This window comes from Verticillium alfalfae, genomic scaffold (assembly GCF_000150825.1).
Source record: "Verticillium alfalfae VaMs.102 supercont1.5 genomic scaffold, whole genome shotgun sequence".
NCBI classification, from domain to species: domain Eukaryota; kingdom Fungi; phylum Ascomycota; class Sordariomycetes; order Glomerellales; family Plectosphaerellaceae; genus Verticillium; species Verticillium alfalfae.
In genome coordinates, this window is record NW_003315034.1 from 1,466,591 (window position 1) to 1,468,158 (window position 1,568).

At 58.2% G+C, this 1,568-nt stretch overlaps 1 protein-coding gene across 1 annotated transcript in view; it reads right to left on the bottom strand.

Annotated features, from left to right (window-relative positions):
• Window positions 1–644: 644 nt before the first annotated feature.
• VDBG_04766 (conserved hypothetical protein) overlaps window positions 645–1,568 on the bottom strand; it is a gene marked incomplete at both ends in the record, with an annotated part of 1,367 nt that continues 443 nt past the window's right edge. Inside the window, 3 exons of the mRNA XM_003005114.1 lie at window positions 645–822; window positions 911–1,172; window positions 1,246–1,434. Of these exons, the coding sequence (XP_003005160.1) occupies window positions 645–822; window positions 911–1,172; window positions 1,246–1,434 (629 nt within the window). The remainder of the gene's footprint in view (window positions 823–910; window positions 1,173–1,245; window positions 1,435–1,568) is intronic.

The window sequence follows — 1,568 nt, forward strand, 5'->3', positions numbered from 1 at the left end:
CACGGACCCGGGCCTAAGGGACCTGAAACAAGAGACTGCCTGCATATACATGGACACCCGCGGAAGAATGCCCGCGCAACGTTCCATTGTTGTTCAAGCATTCCTCACCCTCTGATAAACAAACATCATCACTACGGGCACGCGCACCACACACAATCGATACCAGCGGAGTCAAATCTCTCACCATTACAGGCTACTAAATCATACACAGTAGAGACAAGTGGAAGGCGGGGGAAAGACGGGACGACCAAGCAGAGGGACATGTCTAAACAAGCAAAAATCGATTTTCCTTCTCGATAAGCCAGAGTAAATAAACGCCCCTACCCCTGTCGGATTAAGCTTGTAAAGTCTGGACCGGGACGGCGATTGCCATTCAATAGCGTGATCGTCGCGTCTTCTCGAACCCATTACATGACTCCATGTTCTCCCTATGTCAATAGAGAAGTAGCCTCGTGTTGTTGTCCGTCCAGTGGGAATTGTAACAAAAAATGCCAGATAAACCCATTATCGTGAGAATGCAAGAAAAGGATGCGTGCGCGTGATGCCAGACGAGAATGCCGAGAGAAGAAACCCCGAAAAGGGTATATAGGATGTCTTCATGCCGCGTCGAGAACAGACCATGGCCTTCAAAGACCGTCAACTCCTTACAGGAGGGCGGCAAGGGCGACACCGCCGAGAACGGCGAAGACGCTGGCCTTGGCCTGGCCGGCACCGTTCTGGGGAACCGTGACGGGGGCAGACTCGGTGGGCTGCACAATGACGGGGGCGGTGGTCGAGGCCACGACGAGGGTGGTGTGGGTGGTGGCACGGGAACCGCCGGCGCTGGTGGTGTCTTAGGGAACAACGACCGAGGTGGTGGCTTGACGGCGACGGTGGTGGTGGTCTCGGAGCACGAGGTGGTGGTCTCGACGGCGGCCACAGAGGTCGTGGGAACGGCGGACAGGGTGACGATGGCGGTGCAACAGAGGTGGTGACAACGACGGTGCTGCTGCCAGCGCCGTAGGTAGGGGCCTTGGAGCCCGAGCCCGAGCCGGCGGTGATGACGAAGGGGTTGGAGAACTGCCAGTCGGCGGCGTTGGCCTCCGAAGTCAGGACGAGGCCGTAGAACTTCTTGCCGCCAATGTCGGCGGGGACCTTCCACTCGTACGAGAGAGCCGAGTTGGGAATGCCGGCTGGGAATTGTGTCAGCGAACATGAAGGTTCGAGGAACGCGCGCGCGAGAGGGACGCGGGTGGAGAGACTTACAGGCAATGTCGAGGAGAGGGACCTGGGTCTGCTGGGTCTCGCCACCGATGAGAGCGATCTTGATGGTGACACCAGCGAACTTGGCAGGGGCGGTCCACTCAATCTTGTAAGTCGAACCAGCGGGGATCTGCTCGTTCGGGCTGGGCTTGTTGACGGGGTTGAAGTCGGGGTTCTGGGCGACAGCAGACGCTGCACAAAGGCCACAAGGGCGGCAACGGCGGCGGTAGCGGAACCCCTCTTGACTGATTTCTTGGACGGTGGTGGGGTTTGGTGGGGAGTGTAATGTGATTAGGCTTCCGTGGGTGGTAATAAGGAGGGGTGAC